The sequence below is a fragment of the Ostrinia furnacalis genome, unplaced genomic scaffold (genome assembly GCF_004193835.3).
Source record: "Ostrinia furnacalis isolate ACB-3 unplaced genomic scaffold, ASM419383v2 OfSCF7556, whole genome shotgun sequence".
Lineage (NCBI taxonomy): Eukaryota > Metazoa > Arthropoda > Insecta > Lepidoptera > Crambidae > Ostrinia > Ostrinia furnacalis.
In genome coordinates this window covers 192796-215189 of record NW_021137795.1, presented here as the reverse complement: position 1 = coordinate 215189, position 22394 = coordinate 192796, and the positions used below count along the sequence as shown (strand labels likewise).

At 36.6% G+C, this 22394-nt stretch overlaps 2 protein-coding genes across 2 annotated transcripts in view; one reads left to right on the top strand and one right to left on the bottom strand.

Moving 5' to 3' along the window:
- The first annotated feature begins 1057 nt into the window (after window positions 1-1057).
- Window positions 1058-2147, top strand: LOC114365165 (cecropin-D-like peptide). The gene is made up of 2 exons (XM_028321664.1): window positions 1058-1220; window positions 1849-2147. The coding sequence occupies exons 1-2, from the start codon at window positions 1128-1130 to the stop codon at window positions 1951-1953; spliced, it is 198 nt and encodes a 65-aa protein (XP_028177465.1). The 5' UTR covers window positions 1058-1127; the 3' UTR covers window positions 1954-2147.
- A 9865-nt stretch (window positions 2148-12012) lies between these two features.
- Window positions 12013-22394, bottom strand: part of NPFR (Neuropeptide F receptor) — a 76605-nt gene continuing 66223 nt past the window's right edge. The window contains exon 4 of the mRNA XM_028321656.1: window positions 12013-12978. Within this exon, the coding sequence (XP_028177457.1) occupies window positions 12292-12978 (687 nt within the window). The 3' untranslated portion in view covers window positions 12013-12291. The remainder of the gene's footprint in view (window positions 12979-22394) is intronic.

Genomic DNA, 22394 nt, shown 5'->3' with positions numbered 1-22394 from the left:
CGCAGAATTGCTAAAATCAAGTGACAGTGGGCGGGACACATAGCTCGCAGAGCTGATGGCTGTTAGTGCAGAAAAGTTCTCGAGTGGCGACCATGGGCTGGAAGAAGTAGTGAGGGATAGGTCCACTAGGTGGACCGACGATCTGGTGAAGGTCGCGGGAGGTGCCTGGATGCGGGCGGCGCAGGACCGGTCTTTGTGGAAATTAAATCTTTGGGGGAGGCCTTTGTCCAGCAGTGGACGTCATTTGGCTCAGACGAACTATTAGTTTTTACGTTAATGCTAGAATTATTTGTGGATGAACAATAAAAAGTGTGTTTTATTAATCTCAGTGTAGTAAAAACTGCAGGAAAATAGTTACAGTTTTTTCTTGTTTTGCAAAAAATATGTGTGCCTGACATTTGTCATAGACAAATGATAGGGTTATAAAATACAAATTGCATTTCTGTTGACTTATTTCACAAATTAATGCTATAAAAAGATAGTGTGTGTCAATGTATGTATAGGCATAGAGTTCACTATTTTAGTAATAGTACAACATAGTTTTGAGATGTTATTCATCATAGTGCAAGTTCTACTAAATCTTCAGTTCTTACGTTGTGACCATATAATTGGAAGACGTAGTTTAGGCAGGCCTCCTACATAGTGGACATACGATCTTATGAAGGTCGCGGGAAGCACCTAATATAGCTGGGACCGGTCGTTGTGCCTTTGGCCAGCAGTGGACGTCTTTTGCTTGAAACAAACCAGTTACACTTCATAATAACTTACCTGGTATTCTACTTAACCAAAACAAATCGACTATAGTAGTAAAGAGTATGACGACAGCCTTAGAATTTGCTAAAAGAATGTCTTCATAATGAGTCACCATTTCGAAAAAATACTGAAATGCAATTTAAATATTTAAATTGTTTTTCTTTGTATCTCCGAGGGGAAGAACTCACTCACACGTTGGTACTGGCATATTTTCCTGTCCTTAACCACCTTGAAATAAAGTTCACAATACCTGACTTTATTACGTCGATAATGGTAGTGTTTCTAGTATATAAACTTGGTGCAAGTAGGTTCAAGCATCATACGCTTTTGAGCATTCTTCAAGAACACAACCAGAAGAAGAATAAAGAGTAAAAATGAAATTCTCAAAGGTTTTCTTCGTTTTCTTCGCATTCGTGGCTGCGTTTGCGACCGTCACCGCTTCGCCATTCAACTTAGGGAAGGAACTGGTAAGTGATTATAAACCTTACAATGATTCCCTTAAAGTTTAATTTTACGCGGTAACGTAGAGCTGTCAGAAGAATTTTTTTTCTATTTGCGATCGCTAGTTTGAATTACTGGCCAGTAGCAGCGCCTACTCGCTAGTGGCGGCAACTAGTCATAGATTAAAAAGAGTATTTCGAACGCCTAGTTTTTACCCATAGTTAAAATAAGCAATTGTCAAATTTTATATTCAATGTTTAATATTAACATCATATTGTAATCTAATATTAAAAATTGTACTAAAAGTCAATCTCTAAAACACAATTTTACTGATATTAATTTAACCTCTGTCATTAAACAGAATTGGTTATTTTAACTATGGATCATGAAACTGGGCCTTACATTGCCGCGAAAACGAATTTAGAAAATAAACAAAAGAAAGCCCAGCCTTTATGTTTTCTTTACCAAAGAGCTGGCCAGTTTAAATCTGTTTAAAAAGTAATATTAATATCAATCAACAAAAACGCCCATCCTTCGATTTTCAAATTTCAAACAAAACTTTTTTTTAAGTACTCACCAAAGACCATAGCCACTCAATGGCCAGTTTGTTTTATAATAAAAGAAATTAACATAAATTATTGTTTTTCTTTACAGGAAGGAATCGGCCAAAGAGTCAGAGACAGCATCATCAGTGCCCGACCGGCTGTTGACACCATCTTGGAAGCCCAGAAGATTTTCAAGGGAGGCGACAAAGACTGAACGAAATGATGTCATAATTTAAAGATCATTTTTTATACCTAAGTTTGTTTTACAACATAAAACGTTACGTACGTTCGAGGAAAAACTCATTAGATTATATTCATGTAAATTATGTAAATTAGCAAAAGAGAATTTCAAATTACCTTTTCTTGGAACTCGGATTCTGTGATATAATAAATGTTTATTTTAAAGTATTTAGTTGTGTCTATTTTCATTTTCACAGTCAGCACATTTCCTAAATAATTTTGAACTTAGAATTAGAGTTAGAAGGATCATAATCATCTGTACAATTTACTTATTTAAGGTTTCATGCCATACAAATTAGTGCCTATCTACATAAATTGAACTTAATGCCACGAGGCATTCTCTGCCAGTTACAAATTACTTGCAACGTTATTTTAGCTGTAGACAAGTAAATTATTTTTATTCATTGAGTTGTAGTTAACCCGGCGAGCGTAAGGTTGGGTGTGACACACCCAGACCTTGAAAAATCGATTAATATTTTAATAATGAATTGTTGTTATGCTTCGTGCGCTTGAGTAGCTGCGCGGAGGGACATACGGAAGCGTCCCTTGCCACTGTTTCAGGCGACCGCCGCCCGGGGTATGCTGAGGACGAGGTTGAAGCAGTCCGCGGGTGCGTGACACCCGCCTTACGCTACTTGTAACGAATTTCATCAAACACATTTTATTTTATTTTTATTATTTTATGGATTTTATTGGTTTTTCTTCAGGCTAAAGATCTAGAATGTCTTAAGAAGATAATCAAATAGATTATCAGGTCTTTTCAAACAAACTGAAGTCAGTTCTTCCGACAAGTCTGGTAGTGACCAAAATATTGATAATGTCAACGAAAGAAATTTTGAAAGTGACAGGAGTAGGAAATGTATGACGAAGGGCAGCATGAAGGATTGATAGAGAATAATGGCGAAGGCAATGGTAGTTATTTGTTGGGAAAACATGGAACAAATTGGTTCACGGTACCAAAAATTCGTCTGTAAAAACTGCACAATATCTCAAAACGAATTAAGTATTTTTTATTAGTTTTATTATCCATTTTTAGTGTTATTTTGTTCTTATGTTGAGTCTATTTTAAGAAAAAATAGTCTTTATTGTTTTTGTTTTCATATTTTTGCCAAAAAATCATAAACATGTGCCATTACTAATAATTGTAAGTTCAAATTGTTAATTTTCTTAATTTCTTAAATAAATAACATTGCTAAATTATTTACTGTAATTTGTTTCTTAAATAAGTTCAAAATATAACTAAATATCAGTTTAATATCAAAGAAAATAGATGTTTAAAATAATAGTGTATAATAACCACACAATCACGATCTGGGTGTGCTACACCCACCTAGCGCTTTTTGTTACTTTTTCCAACCTTACGCTCGGCGGGTTAACATTCCATAGTATCGTAATTATTTTCTCAATGAAATTAAGTTGGTAATGTTGGTATACCTAATTTAGTCTAAGAATTATGACAGTTTTTACAATCAATCACTAATTTTTAAGTGGCCCTTATGGTAACATTAGGCACTTTGTTTTCATAGGGGTCACTTAAAAATTAGGGATTGATGGTGAAAACGGGCATTAGACTCTAAACTGAAAGAAAACAGTGTATTTACGCGAGCGAAGTCGCAGGAAAAAACTAGTAACAATCAAAAATGGTTTCTTCTAATCTTTACAGTTGTAATTACAGTCCATTGTACTCTTCTAAGAGCTTTTGAGGGTAGATCTATTGTCCTGTGACTATTACGCGACTCGTTAAGTATCTACCCACCTATTATTATTAGGAAGGATTTTTTGGGAGGCGTTTAAAATGAAACAAAGGATAGAAGAGATTAAAAATCGTTTTAGCAATATTATTAAGTAAATCTTAATACGCAATGTAGACCTCCACGGGCTGGAAGACGTAGCGTGGGCAGGCCTCCTACTAGGTGGACCGACGATCTGGTAAAGGTCGCGGGAAGAGCCTGGATGCGGGCAGCGCAGGACCGTTCATTGTGGAAAACCTTGGGGGAGGCCTTTGTCCAGCAGTGGACGTCATTTGGCTGAAAAGAAAGAAAAGACCTCCCACTTGGTGCACCGACGAGTAAATTCTTCGAAATAACCAATATCACTTACCAAATCATAAGTTAAACAAATAAATAATTAAATATTTGAACTACGATTACCTAGTTGAATTAAAAATCACAAAATCGTCGGCCATTTAGGTTTAATGTGTTGGCGAATCAGGGAATTACAATCCCAATTCCTGGGGAATCGGTACCATGTGGCAACATCGGCCCAATCCGGCCCATCATGGCGGTTGTTTACTATTTTGTTTATTATGCAGTTAATTTCGTTTGAGATTGTTTACAGGAAATAATCATTGTTTTATCACAAGAAATGATGCAAAATTTTGTAGTGCGTGGTTGCGGTAGTACGTGGTGTCCTGGAAGTGACATAAGATTCCACGCGTAAGTGTTTATCTCGTGATTTCCGACATTGGATCATTGTAAACATTTTTCACATTTTTTACAGTAATTTCTTCTTAACGTTTTACCAGTATTTACACTTATCATTTTTAATGATACCTATGTCAAGAAATAAAGATTTTACATTGAGTTTCATTGAATTTGAACAAATTTATATTTTTTATTTATTTAGAAAGAGAGAGTCTGCCCACAGAGAGCGAGATAGTGATACTTAGTTTATACTTCAAGTAGGTATTCGGAGTGTGGCCTCCATTTTTATCTGTAGCTTCATGGTTTAAACTGAGTTACTTTGAAGAGCGCCTGTCAAATTAGTTCCATCGCGTATGCTCAGTTACGCAAGATTGCTTTTAAATAGATGAAGGGTTTTTTTTTATCCACAACTAACGAAGAAACTTGACCTGGAACTCATCTGATGGAAAGTGATGATCAGGTCAGGTGGAAGCGAGCTGCACCCGGAATAGACAGTTATTGCGACAGACTTATGTAAGATGGTGGTAACTAGTCAGGCGAACTTAGAACAAACCCTAACACCAACCAAACCGAGCAGAAAATTTTCTCCCCACTGGAAATTAATCCCAGGATCTCTAGAGATCTGAAGCAGGTGGTCTTACCATTACAACACAGACGTGGTTAACTATTATGCGGATACTTATTAAAACACTGCCTTATTCATCATCATCATCATCATTTCAGCCACAGGACGTCCACTGCTGAACATAGGCCTCTCCCAATGACTTTCACATCACTCGTTTGGTAGCGCTCTGCATCCAGCGCCTTTCTACCTTTATGAGGTCGTCAGTCCATCTTGTGGGTTCGCTATTAAGGTGAAATAAAATTCCAAAAACTATTCATCTTATTTATTTTTAAAACAGTAGCGTTTTAGATTCAGCAGAGCTTGTCACTGTGATAATGCCAATAATCTGAAAAAGATATGATACGGTTAGCTAAAATGATAAACTGGAACGTTTTAACAATGTAATTTGCTATGCAACTTCAGATAGAGGTGAGATACCCAACATTTTAATGCTGGAGTATGTTTCTAGACTATTCATTGATTAGATACTCGTTTCAGTCACCTATGATTAAACACACAAACATTACTATGAGGTCTCACAGTGCGCGTGAACGCACAGGGTGACATACGAATCAATCACAGAGCTCTATTCAACGCTGTGCGTTCGATTTGCTGCTTCACTTAAGCAAGCATCGTTTGTGAATACGGGCGTAAAGGTTTTACCTTCGTTGACAAGATACAAAGAAAAAGAAAAGTGATAGAATTTTAAAAATATCATTATCAATATTAATATCAAAAATCAATTTGCCTTTATTAATTTTGCAGTTGTCATAATTCATTTCGCACAGGCCGAGATACAATTTCTTGGTCCCCTCCCCGTTGATCGCACAAAATGGCCGCTCTCTGAAAATAATGAAAAATTAATTTAAACAATATTCAGGCAAGATGATATTCAGGCTGAGAGACTGTTTGATTACGATAAAAAGTTAAGAAAGTTGAGACACGAGTCCATTGACATACTTCTTTGAGCTGTCAAACAGTGACTTGCAGATTTTGTGTGGAAATCCAAGGGATTGACTTATGAGCTTTTACTCCATTGAAAACTTACTCGGATTTCAGGGCGATTTTGAAGTAGAGGAGAGTTCGGTATATTGTACCGCCGGGTAAATTGTACCACCCTTATATTTTATTTCGTAAAGTATTTATTGAATGTCTGTAATTGCATCACTCAGCGATACACAACTAAAATCAATTAATATCGGCCATGTGGTTTTTGCCGTGACAACAAACACATGTGTTTTATTTTGAAAAGTATTTTTTCATTGTTTTCAAGTAACTTTTGACAATACATGTTAAGTTTGTAATTTTGTTAAATTTAATCACAGGGTGTTTCTAATATATTATTTAGAAGCGTAAATTAGTGTGGATTACAATTATTTGAAACATTTTTGGGTATTTATAAGCTATATTTTTTACCGATTTTTTAAAAGCACTATCACCTAGTCGGCTAAATTGTACCACATCAAGTTGTATGGAACTTTACCAAAGGATTTTGAAATTTTTTTTAGTAAATCATATTTTGAAGATATAATAGCGTAGTTATGTTTGACTAACAATAAATGAAAGCAAAAGACTGGCAAAGTAGATTAGGTACAAGTGTGCGTTACGATAATTGGAATTACAAAACTTGTACTCAAAATCGTGATAACGTGTAAAACAATATCGATTGTCTATGTTATTAACTACTGTTCCTTTTCGTTTCCTAATTTGTTAAGAATGTATCGTATAATATTTTGCCATAGTTTTTTTATAGGCTTGAAATTTATTGGAATCCAATTTAGTAACCCTGTGGTACAAATTATCGAACCGGTTGGCTAAATTGGACCGAAGCTCTGAACTCGTACTTTGTTGATTTGTGCTAAATATACAACAATCATGTTAATTAATACTTATGAAATAGTAAGTTGAATAATGTATCTTTTATTATATACCATGGACATTAGCAAAAACAAAAGAAAACTATGTGTAAAATGGGATTGAAAAAAACTGGTCCAAATAAGCGGACTCTCCCTTATATTTAAAAAGAAGTTGTATCTTAAAATCTTTTATTATTGATGTCAGCTACGGTATTTTTTACATGTGCTAATTGTTGTGTCTTAAGCTCACTTGCACCATCTTACTTTAGCTTTAACAAACGTCAAAAATCTGTCAAACTCCATGCAAATAGCACCGGTTATTGTCATAGTTACAACAGTAGTTACCGTTAAAGTTAGTTGGTGCAACTCGGCCTTAATGTTATTACTTTACTTGTATTTGTGTAATGCCTTACTGTGTCTTTCTTTCAAGAAAAGAATTATCTGTAGAGTTAAGAGTTTAATGCCCGTTTTCACCATCAATCCCTATTTTTTAAGTGACCCCTGTGGTAACAAATAATAGGAATTTTGTTTACATAGGAGTCACCTAAAATTAGAGATTGATGGTGAAAACGGGCATAAGGTCTCTTGCATATACAGGGTGTTAGGTAAATGGGTATATGAGCCGACACTAGCCCATGTTAACATGGCTATATAAATGGTATGGTGAAGTCAGAAATTTGATATCATCGTTTGTTTTTTTATTTGTCATACAAAATAAATTTTATAAAATCCGATTTGTATGAAAATTTAAATAATTAAAATGAAAATATCAATCTTCTGACTTCACCATACCATTTATATGCCCATGTTAACATGGGCTAGTGTCGGCTCATATACCCATTTACCTAACACCCTGTAGATAGCCGAATAAAAAAAACTCAGTAAAACTCATTTATTTCTGTAAGTAGGCTTTAAAAAACACTTTTAAACGTCCTAGTATTAACCCTACCACTGCTTCAGGACAATAAATGGGCCAGTGCTGAGAAGCTATGTGATAGAATAGACTATGTGCCAGCTATAGGGATTAAAAGTCTAACTCTTCCGTTGTATACGAGTATTAATTATTTAATTAATTTCGAGATTATTTCGCATCCATTAATATAAAGAGGATTAAAACAAACACAAATATTTTCGTAGGACTTATCTAAACGGAAGTTCCAAAGCTTTAGAACTTTCCGATTCGAAACGGTTGGAAGTTCCCACTTCCTCTCCAAAAGTGTGAAATCCTTTTACTAAAATTTAACTACGGGAAGCTTGCATGCGGGTAAAATGGAATACTTAGGATGTGGGAAATGCTTGTAATAGAGAATAACCGCGAACTTGTAATGAGTATGAAAGGACAATGGAAAATGGAGGCACTATTTTGAAAGGGATGTTGTTCGTGTATTTAATATTAATTGTACAGTAGATCAGGCTACAGGTTTTTGTTGGAAAATGTCCTCTATTACAATTAAATAAGATGCTTGCAGCCTTAAGAAGCCGTGTGGTGACGGCAGAGTAGAATACATTTGTCACCAACCCCTACTCTTCCCGCGGGTGTCGTAAGAGGCGACTTAGGGACTGCACATCAAACAGAGAATGGGCAGCAGCGCTCTCTGAAAAACATCAATCTTTTAAACTGCGATCTCCAACCCGCCTGCCAAGCGTGGAGATTATGGCAAAACCCTCCACTATAGTGGAGGAGGCTCATAGTCCAGCAGTGGACTGTAAAGGGCTGTTGATGAAGATGCTTGAAGTACTATCGTCTCCACCTTTGGCCGTCTTTTTTGTCTTCTGTTTTTATTCTTTTTACGATAAAGGTGTATTATTAATGCGGGCTGAGCAAAAGCGAGTGTGTTTCTTATACTTAGCACTGCGTTATGCGTGGTACTAGTATGTATTAACTTCGTTGTACTATAGGCCTTATAACTAAGCCCAAAGTTGCATAGCGTGCTCAAAATTATAGAAATTATATTAACACCATGCTCCTTTTGATATTACACTAAACTTACCTGTTTTACCCGTTTACAGCAGTCCTACTAATATTATAAATCTGTCTAGATGTTAACATGTTTGTTACTCTTTCACGCAAAAACTACTGAACGGATTTGATGAAACTTTACAGTATTATTTTTTATAACCCAGAATTACATATAGGCTATACATTTATGACGATCTGTGACAAACTAAATTTCACGCGGGTGAAGCCGCGGGCAAAAGCTAGTCTATTATATTATTGTTTGTGTTTACGTAAGTTCCTCCGTAGCGCATCGGATTTTGATGATTATTAATATGATGTCGTGCCCTGCGTGTCAAAACAACGGCACGCAGGAAGATTCAGATTCAGTCAACGACACTCTTGTAGCGGAGTTTTGGGCCAACACTGTATAGGTTTGTAGTCGACACAACAATAAGAAGAAGAATATGACAAAAGTATATACCACAGATCACAGAAACTAATGGCAGATATGACAAGGGGGCGTGGCCGGTGTCGCAGCAATATGCCCAAAAACAGAACCTATGATCTGAGAACAGCCCCCCTAGACAAAACGCACTTTTTGATCGAATCGAAAATCGAATCCGTCAAAACTCCATACAAAAAAGGGGCTTTTCGACCACTTTTCGACTGGTTTGCGATTATAATTTGCACTTTGTCTAGACCCACAGAACACATTGCTCGTGTAAGCAATGATGACAGCAGCGACGTCATAATGTAAATAGTTTACATTGCGTTTACATTGCTTGCGCAGTACTAAAGATTATTCGAACGTTGAGTACACATACCGCAGTGGATAATGAGTACATATTTTGATTACTTTGTGTGTGTGAATTTCTAATGCGACATTGAGTTTCGAACTCAGATAGATGGAGTAATAGATGGATCATCTCTCTACATCTCTATGGTACATACCCATTGACATAAGTGGCGCAGTTGATGAACTCGTCCATACACTCCTCCATGTCCCGGTCGTACTCGGTCTTGTTCCCGGACAGCAGGTCCAGCGGCATCGGTCGCGCCGTTACGTCGGCGTATATAGCGTCGTCGTATATGCGCCCGATTTGAGCATAGCATGATGATAGTAGAATTATAATTGCTGTAATAATTCAAATTCAAACCGTTTATTCGGGAAGTCGAACCTTAGCTTAGATTTCCTCTTATGTTCTTCTGATTGATTTCGTTGCGGGTCCAATGACAGTTTAACCTTCTCACGGGACAAACTTGATCTTCGCTAGTTGGGTTTTTATTGGCGGTCAAGCTGTAGATCCTGGCTACACAGGAGTTGCAGTGGTGGGAACGAGAGGTGGGAATAGTCCCGAGTCAAAGCATAGACGTTTATTTTACACGAACTTTTCTTGAATTGAATTTGTCCACACGGAGCAGCCTATGCAGGCCAAATAAAAGGTAATGTCGGAGTACCCACACCTTCTTTTTAATTCATGATTTTTGGTCTTGATAGTTTTTGCCACTTAATTTTCATGATACTAATAAAATCCTTAATTCTGAACTCTAATTTCAGAAAAAAATTACTCACTTACTACTATTACTGAAAATGGCTTACCTGTTATTATACAATCTATTTTTGGGAGTATCCTTCTCATTGCAATCAAATATTTCTAAAAACAAAATTGAAGAAATAATAGTCTAACATTTTCAATATCACTAGTTAATTCTAATATTGGAAAAATGGCTTCTCATTATCACGAACACTGAAATCAAATCTATCTTTCTGTTTCATCTCATAGAGTATTCTCGAATACTTAATTATGTGGCTGAAATTGATTATGAAGACTTATTAAAACCTGACGCGCTTGAAATTTTAATTAGTTTTCTTCTATTATTTATACGTAGTTTAGATAGTTATATGTCCTCAAAGACTTGCCCATTATTTATTTCTAACAGCCTAGATGTTGATATATCGATAAAAATAACTATTTTCTGGAGTTTTATAAAAATAACCCTGCATTGTAGTCAACGTGCTCTCTACGTTACAAAATGTAGGTACCTATCATAATATTTTTATTATGAACTTTTTACTAAACTTTGAGAATGAAGTCTTCGCCGTGTGGTGACGGCAGAGTAGAATACATTTGTCACCAACCCCTACTCTTCCCGCGGGTGTCGTAAGAGGCGACTTAGGGACTACACAACAAACAGAGAATGGGCAGCAGCGCTCTCTGAAAAACATCAATCTTTTAAACTGCGATCTCCAACCCGCCTGCCAAGCGTGGAGATTATGGCAAATCCCTCCACCATAGTGGAGGAGGCTCATAGTCCAGCAGTGGACTGTAAAGGGCTGTTGATGATGAAAAATCTAAACCGCTTAAGTTAGACGCTTGAAATTTGGCATGCAGGTACCTTAGTGAACGTAAAGCTTAGTTACAACAGGATATTGCAAAATTCCCACGGGAACGGGAGTTAGCGGGAAAAAACATTTGTATGAAAAAATCTAAACCGCGTAAGATAGATGAAGGGGGTAAAACGGGATCCACGCGTACGAAGTCGCGGGCGGCCGCTAGTGTTTTATATAATGTTGATTGTACATAAACATAATACGTGACTGAAGATTAATTTTATCTTGAGATTACGACATGATCTCAGTGGACATTTCATTCTCAAAGTTTATATCGTTTCTTATCACCAAAATTGATTGTCTATCTTTTGTAGCCTGACTAAACAAAAACTCAATAAAATTCTTATAATTTGTAGTCAAATTGTTGACTTTTAGAACAATTTCGTGAATACTATGAATTTAATGGTAAATAATTCAATTTAAATCTATTGATGTTTGTCTCTTTCTTTATTGTTTAAATTTCAATGAATCAAAGTAAGGTGACTCTGATTTTAGGTTGATAACCTAAAACGTTTTAACTATAAGTTCTAATTAAACGGCTCTTTTATTGATCAAAGTAAAAAGATAATTACTCCGAATTCTCGTTGAGATTTCAAATCAATTATTGAAGATTTTCTTGAATGATAAAAAGCAAAGTGTAATTAGGTATTTAAAAAGGTATGTTTGCCCTAAAGCTACAACTCAGCGAAGAATTTAATTTCATGCGCCTTCCTTTAGGGTAACATTTTTAAGCAAATTTATTTAATCTCACTCAGATGTTGCACAGCTCAGTATTAGCGTTAGTAGGTCAAGACAAAAACCTTTCATTTCCATATTTCGTTTAATTAAAAAACCTACATCTATCTTACAATATATTACAGCAGTACTTCGCGTTTTGGGCTCAGAAAAACGCAAAGTACAAACTACAACTATCCTTATTCAAAACAGTTCGTAGAATTTACATTTACAATGATATCGTCAACATAGAAAACATAACAAAGGAACTTTATACACAGCACGGCGTCTTAACTAAAAGAGTCACTGGAATTGACACTGAGAGTTTCAAATATTGTGCATCTCGACACTGCTGGTCTCATGCTATTTGAAACATGTCTTTAGTCAGAAAATCTGAGAGCACTGGGACGTCTTCGTGTTCGCTGTCACCGTGTGTTCCAGTTGTGCCAACGCCGTTAGTTCTGTATCCATCTTTCTATTCTTTGCTCTTCCTATGTTCTTTTTCAATTGGCCTTTTTTTTGACAGCAGCAAAGAATCTCTTCAAACTCCTTTCTGAAGTTGTCGTTCAGCCATCCATATAACAGCGGATTCGAGACAGCACTGGACATGCCAAACATGTGGCAGATTGCGTATGTTATTGTCATGGCTTTCTCGTCTAGAAATGGTTCTGAACTAAAGTCTGCTACTATATTGAAGACGTTTAGCGGCAGCCAGCTGATCACATACGTAGCTGCTATAGCTATTAGGATTGCTGGTGTCTTCCTCGTGGTCCTTCTTCTCCCTCTTAATCTCCTGTGAATCTGTACATGTGCTAACACTACAACTAGAACGGGTAAAAGGTATTGGAAGATCAAACTTAATAATGAGTAGATTGCCCTGCCATTCTTGATGGGCCAGTCTTCTATGCAGAAGCTTAACGAGTCCATCCCGATTAAGCCCAGCTTGTGAGTCTTGAGGTTTCGGAATATGTACAGAGGGGAGGCGAGGGTGAAGGCGGTGGCCCAGATGAAGAACATCGTGATGAGTGCCCCCATGGTCTGGAGACCAGGCCGCGTTGGGTACACGATGAGCTGTGGACAAGAAAACACAGGTGAGTTACGTAGAATAAAAATACTCTGGTCTGCTCTGGACAGGTAATTTTAAGATGTAGCTCTTTCGTGAAGTAGTCAGGGTTTTGATATCCTTTAAATCATAAAATTATGGCTCTGATCATATTTATAAGGGTGTGAGCTTTTCTAAATTATTGTTAAAGAATTGTATTAGCAATCGTTTATGATCAAAAGGAAAAATTCTGAAAATATCGAAATTCGTGGGACTTTTCCTTGTTTGCTTCATCATAATATTTAGTTAATATTACTCACTATTCCACCACTCTATACCCTTTTTAATGCCATAAGCTTTTAGACTACCACTACAGCACTCAATTTAAAAATATTTCCATTGAAGTGCAAATATGCAGCTCTCACATAGTTTATTGATTTTGTGTTAACTCCATTATCTATGATTTTATCATTCGAGAGTAATGAACCAAGGGTACAGTCGACAACACTATAGTATCTTATGTCGTTGCAATAGACACTATTTTGCAACAAACATTTACAATTTGATGTGCGGTCGACTGTAGATACCACTACAAAATTGATAAAGCTACTTAATATATTGATAACAGATGCTATAAAACATAGATGAATTCAATATCTGTCTGTTTTGATAGTTGTGAATCATGTCGCTATAAATTATGTTAAGTATGAGTACCATACATACAACATACATGTGTATAGATATAGTATCTTCATAGATTATCATGCCGATAGAGATTAGAACAGATGAAATTGTTGTCCAAATATAGTGAAAAATTTATAATATTACACTGGTCAACAGTGGTTTTGGTGCCAATGAACTGTATATATTTTTTGATTAAGGACCTTATACTGGTTGCTTTAGTAGCAAATTTGTTGATTTCCTACGTGTGGTTTTCTAGATTTTGACGTGTATAGAAAAATACAAAATTTCACCAAAATCAGCGTTTTTAATATTTTGAAGTGCTTAAAAACTTTCTTTTCCACGACTTTTGTGAATGAGGTGTAATGGAACTATCACGTTACATCCTCCAGCAGTAATCAGCCATCATATAGCTATCCCATCTGCCTTGGTACCTCTCTTCCAATGGTTTTTAGGTCTTGATAGCATCGCTCTCCCTGTTCTTAGCTATAGCATGCTATAGTGACCCAAGATTCTCTGGGAATTGGTCAAGATGACTGTGGAGGTAGTGCCCTTTGATGAAAATTATTACATCCTGAGTTTTTAGGGCATGTCTCACAATTTCATAGTAGTTACTAGTCCTGTGATTTCCGAAAAAACTTTTAGTAACTTCAACGAAATAAGTCCACGTAAATCGTTCCAAACGTCCATCAAACTTAAGAAATCAGTATCTTTTATTAATATTCTTATTTGTGGGCCATAAAAAATTTACTGCTTTAACCTTTTTTTATGCTCAAACCAGGATTTTTTTTTGTTCTTTCCTCACTTTTTCCACTCTGAACTTCATGTTATGGCTTCTTTGACCATTAAAACATTGCCTCAGTGTTCACAGCAGATTATACAAACAATTTCGGGTATCCACGGCTTGAATACAACCACAATTTCCGACTTAAAGTAAGAAAAATAAGCACTTTTTATTAAAATTTTGTCTAAATTTTTGAAATTCTTAACTGTGTGCACATCACAAATGTAACAAATTACATTTGGATCGTTGAGGCAACTTCTTGGCAATGCAGACATGATATTAAAATAAATTTCGTTATAAAAATATACCGATAACATTACAAACTGTGCAACCAAAGTACCAATTAAAGCTAAAATTTAAAACTGAGGGTAGATCAAAAACTACACGTAGGAAAAAAAAAAGAAAAATGTTTTTATTATTACTAATACACACCTAATAATAAACTATCAACAGAATCTCGGCACCATTTTAATTTTGATTTTTTGTTGACCAGTGTTATAGTTTATCTATAATATTATAAATGCGAAAGTAACTCTGTCTCTCTGTCCGTCTGTCTGTCTGTCTGTCTGTCTCGCTTTCACGCCTAAACCACTAAACCGATTTTGATGAAATTTGGCATAAAGATAGGTTGAGTCCCGGGAAAGGACATAGGATAGTTTTTTATCCCGGTTTTTGAAACAGGGACGCGCGCGATAATGTTTTTCTGTGACAGACAAAATTCCACGCGGGCTAAAACGCGGGCGGAAAGCCAGTACAAAATAATGACACATTACATACACACATAAGCGCTGCTATAGGTGTAGGTAGAGTTTAACTAAGTTAGTGCCTGAGGTATGGGAGCGGCACGGGGAGTGTTTTTGTGATGTCAAACGTCAGCGAGATTTCAAATGTGCTTCAGTGGGTCTAGACCACAGATATGGATTAGAGTAGATACAGCAAGTTGCTAGTCAAAGCGTGCCATTCCGATATGTCCAAATGGACATACATGGTCGAGTGATGTTCATGTAATCCGATTACAACAATCGGATACGATGATTTTACGAGGACAGTAGTACGAACACGGTAGAGAGAAGAAATTATTTACGGATTGAGAATTGTAATTAACAGCAACGAGTAACAAATATGTAATTAATTAGAATAAAGTAGCAGTAGAAGAATTATAAAACAAGTTAGATCAGTGATCGCGGAAGACAGAGTGCACTGTATAACGTCGAAATATACAAATCGAGAAGTTAGGTCAGTGATCGCAGTATACACTATTACTAGTCTATGTATACGACGTCCGAGATTTTGTCGTTTAGAAATATCTTCAAAACTAGGTACCTGACTTAGCTTTATGAAAGAAAACGTATTGGCAAAACTACGCATTTTCACATTTATTAAAAATAAAAAGCTTGAGTAAAATAGTCTTTATTTTATGAAACTAGGTCATTTACTTACTAGGATATTTAAAAGTATGGAATTAAGTAAGAATTACTAGTAGTACTATTTAACATAATGGAATAACGATCATTACTTTCATAAACATTAGGCACAACAAAAATATTATTTGCAAATTAATAATGTAGAATTGTAGAATAACGTCTACCGCTACATAATTATTTTAATCCACAGTCAGACTAGCTATAAATTTAACAAAATATCAGTTTTATCGGAATTAATTAATTTTTGAATCGAGTCACACGATATCATTCGATGACTTTGCGAATGCAGTACGATGATACGATTACTTTTACGTTGCGGCAATCACTAAAATTCGCTAAAATGACACTAATGACGTTTAAAAAGTGGCACGCTCGGCTTCATACAATTTTTGACACATGCTGCATCTATCCATATCTGTGCGGCAATCACTAAAATTCGCTAAAATGACACTAATGACGTTTAAAAAGTGGCACGCTCGGCTTCATACAATTTTTGACACATGCTGCATCTATCCATATCTGTGGTCTAGACAAAGTGCAAATTATAATCGCAAACCAGTCGAAAAGTGGTCGAAAAGCCCCTTTTTTGTATGGAGTTTTGACGGATTCGATTTTCGATTCGATCAAAAATTGCGTTTTGTCTAGGGGGGCTGATTTGTATGCTCTGTCACGTCATAATATGTCAATATCACCCCTTCTGTGCTGCAAACCTCAGGCATTGACTCAGTTAAGCGCCAGACTTTGTACAACGACAGCACATTAACCGTACCAGTTGCTTATAAAAGTAGCCCTCATTTTGAGAAGATTAGAGGCTATGTCAAGGTCATGTCTAGGTTAGTGTAATAAAATATACAAGTACTTATGGGCCTCATAAGAAGGCTCAAGGTCACCCAAAGGGCGATGGAGCGGGCTATGCTCGGAGTTTCCCTGCGTGATCGAATCAGAAATGAGGAGATCCGCAGGAGAACCAAAGTGACCGACCATAGCTCGCAGAATTGCTAAATCAAGTGGCAGTGGGCGGGGCACATAGCTCGTAGAGACGATGGCCGTTGGGGTTGGAAAGTTCTCGAGTGGCGACCACGGACTGGAAGATGTATCGTGGACAGGCCTCCTACTAGGTGGACCGACGATCTGGTGAAGGTCGCGGGAAGAGCCTGGATGCGGGCAGTGCAGGACCGTTCATTATGGCCTTATATGGATAACGAACGACCGTTATTTGGCATTAGGCCTTTGTCCAGCAGTGGACGTCATTTGGCTGAAACAACGACGACGACTTAGACCTAGTTCTCGTGACAAACAATTAATTTTGTATTGATTTTTTTCTTAAAATTGTAATTATCGATGAAAATTTCACAGCAAGTTTTGATTTCAAAGGTTTTGTTTAACAGAAACTTTATATAGAAACACAAAATTTCTAAGATTATATTGGGAGTTTGGGATTTAAATAACTTTGGTTTGTGTACTTTGTTAATTGGACTACGACTGGCGTTATAATTGAAATTAATTATTTTGCTAGAAAATTCTTGTTAGAAGTTTTTTGTTTTAAAAAGTCCAGTGTCTTTGGAAGACAATTAGGTAATGCTATAAAGCTGATTTCAAAACCATAATTTATGGATTAACATTATGCACCATAATACAGTTGAAACTTAAGTATTTTGTGTAAGAAAAAGCCAAATTATATTTCTTTCATCATCATCAACAGCCTTTTACAGTCCACTGCTGGACTGGAGTGGAGGGTTTTGCCATAATCCCCACGCTTGGCAGGCGGGTTGGAGATCGCAGTTTAAAAGATTGATGTTTTTCAGAGAGCGCTGCTGCCCGTTCTCCGTATTTCTTTACAATCATCATTTTATTTCTTCATGTTTTTTTATCATCCGTTGATAAAGCAACAATGGAAATATGCTTTTATTAACACTAGAGTACACGCGCGGACTACTATAGTAGACCAGGGTAACATTTTACGCTATAACTTTTTGAAAACTTGCGCCAGAGAGCTGGCATTCCAGGAAAGCCTCGTTTACTAAATTTGTCAGTAAGCCAGTAAAGCTTGGGTCGCTAGAGTCTGCGCACTTTTTTAAAATTGGCCGTCAAAACTGCGGGTCTGCTCAAAAGCCCGAAATCACTCGACAAAAAAATTATGTAAGACTTGCAACAAATGGATTTACATCGTGTACCAGGCATTAGAAAGTCATAAATACTATGACAGATAAAAAACTAATCATATTTTGTCAGTCAATTTTTTTTTGTTAACATTGGTCTCAGAGTGCAATTTTGGTCCAAAAAATTTACAACTTTTAAATCTGTTTATAATGTTTGATCCCAAATAGTTATATAAAGAAACTTTGTTTATAAAATAACTATAATAAACACTTTTATCATTTACACAATAATTCTATTCATAAATTGCTTACAAACTGATTTACAGTGATTTTAAATTGGCTTACCAGAGTAGGCCGCGCGTGTATTCGTGTAAAAAAAGGGGCGCGTGTACTGCAGTGTTAAATGAATTTTAAAAGTATAAACTGCCTGTAAATTACCAACCCGATGACAGATAGGACAAATAAAATAAAAATAGAGTTCCTTTGCACAATAATAACCCACAGAACCTAAAGTAAACCGACCTTAATTATTATATTTAACTAGCTGACCCGGCGAACTTCGTACCGCCTTAGCGTAGAGATTTTCTTAATATTTTTTTCCGTAAGAACCATCCTTGGACTTCCACAAACATTTAAAAAAAAGAATTATCGAAATCGGTTCAGCCGTTCACACGTGATGCCGTGACAACGCGAAACGGGTTTCATTTTTATATATATAGATAATTGTTTGCGTGTTCAGAGTGTGTTCCTAGGCTTCTAATTTCTAGCTATTGTCTGTGACTCCTAATCTTCTTGTGTGTATGGATCAACACGGGTAAATCAGGCGACTTTGAAGATATACTGGGATTTATTACTTTACAATAAAGCGTTTACAATATTTCAGTTGAAAGTTCAAATGAGAATGAGAGACGTTAAGCGTCCGTGCAATCGTTTTTATAGGTGTGCTTCAGCGCCATCTGTTGTGGTTTCTTGACATCGCGTGACGTAATCGATGCGGTGTGCTCGGTGATAGTATTGCCATTGATCTTTGGTTGGAGCTTCTCACGCGCTCCAATAGATGGCTCTTCTTAACAATAATAATCATTAACAATAACTTTCAATTATATCCGACACGAGTGTCCTAAAATAACAAAGTCAAATCAATAATCCTTTCACGGACCCAATTAACAGTTTCGCCGATACAAAAGGCATTGTTACTCCGAAATTAACTGAGTTTACTCAATAAACAACTAAATAAGCCCTTCGACCTTCGTTTGAGGGGACACATTGGTTCTAGTCTCGTGTTGCCGGTTACCTAACTGCAAAATGCTTGCTTGAAAATACAAATAGTTAAAATAAGCTCCTTTTTTGTCAGGACAATCGTTCGTTCGTTCAGCCAAATGACGTCCATGGCTGGACAAAGGCCTCCCCCAAGGTTTTCCACAATGAACGGTCCTGCGCTGCCCGCATCCAGGCTCTTCCTGCGACCTTTACCAGATCGTCGGTCCACCTAGTAATAGGAGGCCTGCCCACGCTACGTCTTCCAGCCCGTCAGGACAATGCATGAATTGATATATCCACTACCTACATCCTACTTCATGGGGCCAAGCCTGATGTTTTTGGAGCCTATTGAGCCATCCTGTTCGACTTGTAATATCACTGTGATTGTAGTTCCATAACTCTGTGTGCTTAGGCGGCCTGTACATTTTTTCATAGCTTCACCTCATAGAACATTGTTTAAGTAAAATATTTTATATTGAATCAAGATACCAAAAATAACGCAAGTTTTGAATTTGCTGTAATTTTTGTAATAAGTTTTTGGTAATCCTGAAAAAAAAAAGAACAATATGACAGATAAGAGCTTGGGGTTTACAAAAATGGAGCGTTTCACGATACTAAAACGTAAAAAAGATTAGTCATCTACTTTGAGATAATGTCTGGTTTTGCTTTTTTATTTTTGTCATTGTATTGCTTGGATATTGTCCTGTTTCGTATACGTAATAAATAAATAAATTAGTCAAAAAGAGAACCCACTGGATTTGCCTGTATTTTGGTCCAGCCCAGAGCTCTTGAAACCGCTGAGATCGGAGAATACTCGTATGATTTAACCAATACCGTTGTCAGCAATTAGATTGTACAATTAAACGTGAGAATATTCAACTATAGGTACCTATAATGTAATTGTTTTAATTTAAATATTATATTTTCAGTGGTATTTAACAATAAAGTGTTTACTAATTTGACTTTTGTTTGCTTATTTCTACTTCTAGACATCATTTATTACATACATATTACTACTACTAGAAGTTACATTACTAGAAGTAAGCTAAACTTATAAAACTTATAAGATTAACTATTTGACACTTTTAGCAAAAAAGAATCTTAATCTTACTATTCTTTGAATACCTACCGTCTCAAGTGATGCCTATTGAGACATTTAAGTACCCCAATAGCTACAAGCAAGGTTACTCCGACAAACGTTATCAGTGTGCCTACCATGAGTTTACGTTAGGTGTGCTCGCTAGCGACTTCGTAAAAAAATGACATTTAAATGTATGATATATTGTGCAGCGCTCCTAGCGGCTACTTTCAAGAAATAAAATCTTCATAGAATTTTTTGACGTATTCGCTAGCGAGCTCACCTAACGTTAACTCATGGTAGGCACACTGACGTTTCAAATTCTGCCATCGCTCACTCGCAAAGCGAGTTCTAGAATAAGCGAAGTACGGGACTATTCCCACCTCTCGTTCCCACCGCTGCAACTCCTGTGTAGCCAAGATTTACAGCTTGACCACCAATAAACACCCATCCAGTGAAGTTAAAGTTCGTCCCAAGGGAAAGTTATACGGTTATTGGCCCGAAATTAAATTAATCAGAAGAACTTTGAGGAGTTCGAAGTTAGGGTTCGACTTCCCTCCAGTGCAAAGCCAAAGAAAGGATGTCAAGTGACAAAACAAAGGTTTAATGAATGAACGACAGTGACAGATAGACCCAAAGCGTTTCGGAGCACCCCTGAAGGTGACAATGTTTATTTTCAATTCCCAGTCGTCCCTTGTGGTAGAGTCACTTAAGGCGGCAACTGGGAAACCCATCCAATCCAGGAGTACCCTAACCAAACATGTCCCATACCCTCTAAATATACATGTTGCAGTCAAAACTCATAGTCGGTCAAAACCACTTTTGACTGATTTTTCCAGTTCCATCTTTTACCAGAAGAATACTTAAATGTCTTAAAATTTTAAATCAGTCAAAAATGGTTTAGCCTGATTTAAAATGTTACCAATCTGTAGCCTTTGGTCAAAACCACTCTTAATTTATTTTTTAAGTCAAAAGTGGTTTTGACTGATTATCAGTTTTGACTGTAACATACAAATCCCTTTGCTTAGAAGTCGAGCGCGTTTCGATTAGAATCTGACGTCAAGCTCCTTTATTTATAGAAATTATTGATAATACATATTATTATAAACATGTTAACGCTAGTATAAATTTATTTGCAGGCTAACTATATCCAGGAAGTTTGTAAGTTTGTACATCAAAGGGAGTTTGCGGGAATTGAGAACGTGAGGGCTTCTGCATGAGTTAGATAACAGCTTCTTAAAGATACATTTCGAGATATTAGATTTTAACGAAAAGTACGTTACTACGTACAGAAGGTTTTCTTCGCAAAGGTATGTACAAAAAAATTTATGAGTTGTAGTATTCAACGCTGTGCGTTCGATTTGCTGCTTTACTTGAGCAAGCATCGTTTGTGAATACGGGCGTGAGTTTTGTCAGATATTTACCGTTGCAGTGATTTAGTTAGTTTTTGACTTTTACTTGTATAAAGGTACAAATTAATTGGGGGATGCCTTTGTCTAGCAATGGAGGTCATTATTTTAGCTGAAACGAATGAACAAACTTTCTACTTAGGTTTTAGGATTTGCTAGTACTTAAGTTATTTACAGTTAAATGGTTAAGTGGTCGGTTAGACGAAAATGGCCTAAGTTTGGACTAAGTGACGTAATATACGATAAGGGAGGCCTGTATTTTTCAACTTTGTGTGATTTTTACTTGAAAGGACAATGGGCAAAATGGTACCCGGCTCCAATAGATATGTGTCTAGTATCGTTTGAGAGGTCTTACCAAGATGAACAACTTTTACTATGACCACCAGCCTCAGATCTGGTTGTGTACGAAGATATACATACTTTTTTGCAGAATGGTACCCGGCTCCAATAGTTATGTTTGTAGTGTCATTTGAAAGGTCTTACCAAGACGAACAACATTTACTATGGCCACCAGCCTCAGATCTGGTTGCGTTCGAAGATAAAGATACTTTTTGTGTAACCTAAGTATCATACAGTATGAAGGGGGACGCGCTCGGGGCAGGGCACCGACGAGATGGTCGGACGCGGTGAGGAAGACGGTGGGCGGGAGTTTGCATCGTGCGGTCCACACAGGTTATGACCGCAGTCTGTGGAGGAACACTATCTGTGGT

What these genes read in the sequence shown, in the direction of transcription:
- LOC114365165 (XM_028321664.1), top strand. Translation starts at nt 1,128, where the DNA reads ATGAAATTCTCAAAGGTTTTCTTCGTTTTCTTCGCATTCGTGGCTGCG. An exon ending in TCAACTTAGGGAAGGAACTG is followed by an intron (nt 1,221 to 1,848) that starts GTAAGTGATTAT and finishes TTTTCTTTACAG; the next exon opens with GAAGGAATCGGCCAAAGAGT.